At 61.8% G+C, this 1,042-nt stretch overlaps 1 protein-coding gene across 1 annotated transcript in view; it reads left to right on the top strand.

Annotated features, from left to right (window-relative positions):
* The first annotated feature begins 519 nt into the window (after nucleotides 1–519).
* The window catches only part of BTBD11 (BTB (POZ) domain containing 11), a 291,756-nt gene continuing 291,233 nt past the window's right edge, over nucleotides 520–1,042 (top strand). The window contains exon 1 of the mRNA XM_015567574.1: nucleotides 520–1,039. Within this exon, the coding sequence (XP_015423060.1) occupies nucleotides 943–1,039 (97 nt within the window). The 5' untranslated portion in view covers nucleotides 520–942. The remainder of the gene's footprint in view (nucleotides 1,040–1,042) is intronic.

The raw sequence follows: 1,042 nt of genomic DNA, 5'->3' as shown, positions 1-1,042 counted from the left end.
CCTTCCAGTGGTCTCATCTCTCTGGTCCCTCAGCTCGCCTGGTTTCTTATCTCCACTGGGGCAAATGGGCTGAAAGAGGGCCACCTTCATTGGTTTGGGTACCCGAAGGTGAGGGAGAGAAGAGAGGCAGAAAAAAAAAACGTGCTCCGTGTAGTAAAGAAAAAAGGAAGTGAAATCTGAAACGCGGCGGCAGGCCCAGCGACCCCAGGCAGACACTGTATGAACAGCCAAGGGGAGCACCTCGGTGAGGGCGGAATCACCTGTCCAACCTACCACCTTCCCGATCTGGTACCAAAGCTGGAAGTCTGAGGGGCAGGGACAGCAGCAGGGACTTCTGCGTCCCTAAGCTCTCACAAGCCCCCCCAATTCTCAGGCGGCTGCTCCCCGCTTCCTGTAGCCTTGATTACAGCCAGGGGGCGTGTGTGAGGGGCGGGGATGCGTGGAGCTGAAGAATTAAAAAAAAAAAAAAAAGAAAGGCGAGGTAATTAGCATCCTCTGATACCATTGGCTCTCCTCGGGTCCTGCTTTACATACGCCCGCCCCGCAGGCTGCCCAGGGTTTGCGGGATTTGGGCAGGGTGTTCAGCCGCCGCGGTCGCTGCTGCGCTTCAGTGCAGGGCGGGCGGGCGCCGAGAGATCCCCGCGCGGGGACCTGGGAGCCGGGAGCCCGGAGCCCGGAGCTGGCAGCCAGCTGCCGCCGGAGCTGCTTCTGCGGCGGCGGCATCCGAGTTGATTTCCGTCTTACGAACACTGAGGCGGCGCCCGGAGGCTTGTGCACCCGGCCGGGCCCAGGAAGGAGAAGGTCAGATACTTTTTATTTTATTTTGGAAGGAAGGGGCGAGTCCCGGGGGCCCGCTCTTCGGTGCGCCCAGCTCCGGCCCGGACTCTGGAAGATGACTCCGGGGTCTGCCGGGTGCATTCCAGCGGCGGCGGCTCGGACTGGATGGTGGACAGCCGCGTGGCGCTGCGCATCCACGAGCACGCCGCCATCTACCTGACGGCCTGCATGGAGAGCCTGTTCCGGGACATCTACGCGCGAGTCG

Source organism: Myotis davidii, unplaced genomic scaffold, assembly GCF_000327345.1.
Source record: "Myotis davidii unplaced genomic scaffold, ASM32734v1 scaffold120, whole genome shotgun sequence".
Taxonomy (NCBI): Eukaryota; Metazoa; Chordata; class Mammalia; order Chiroptera; family Vespertilionidae; genus Myotis; species Myotis davidii.
The sequence above is the reverse complement of the archived record's forward strand: the minus strand, read 5'-3'. Positions and strand labels throughout refer to the sequence as shown.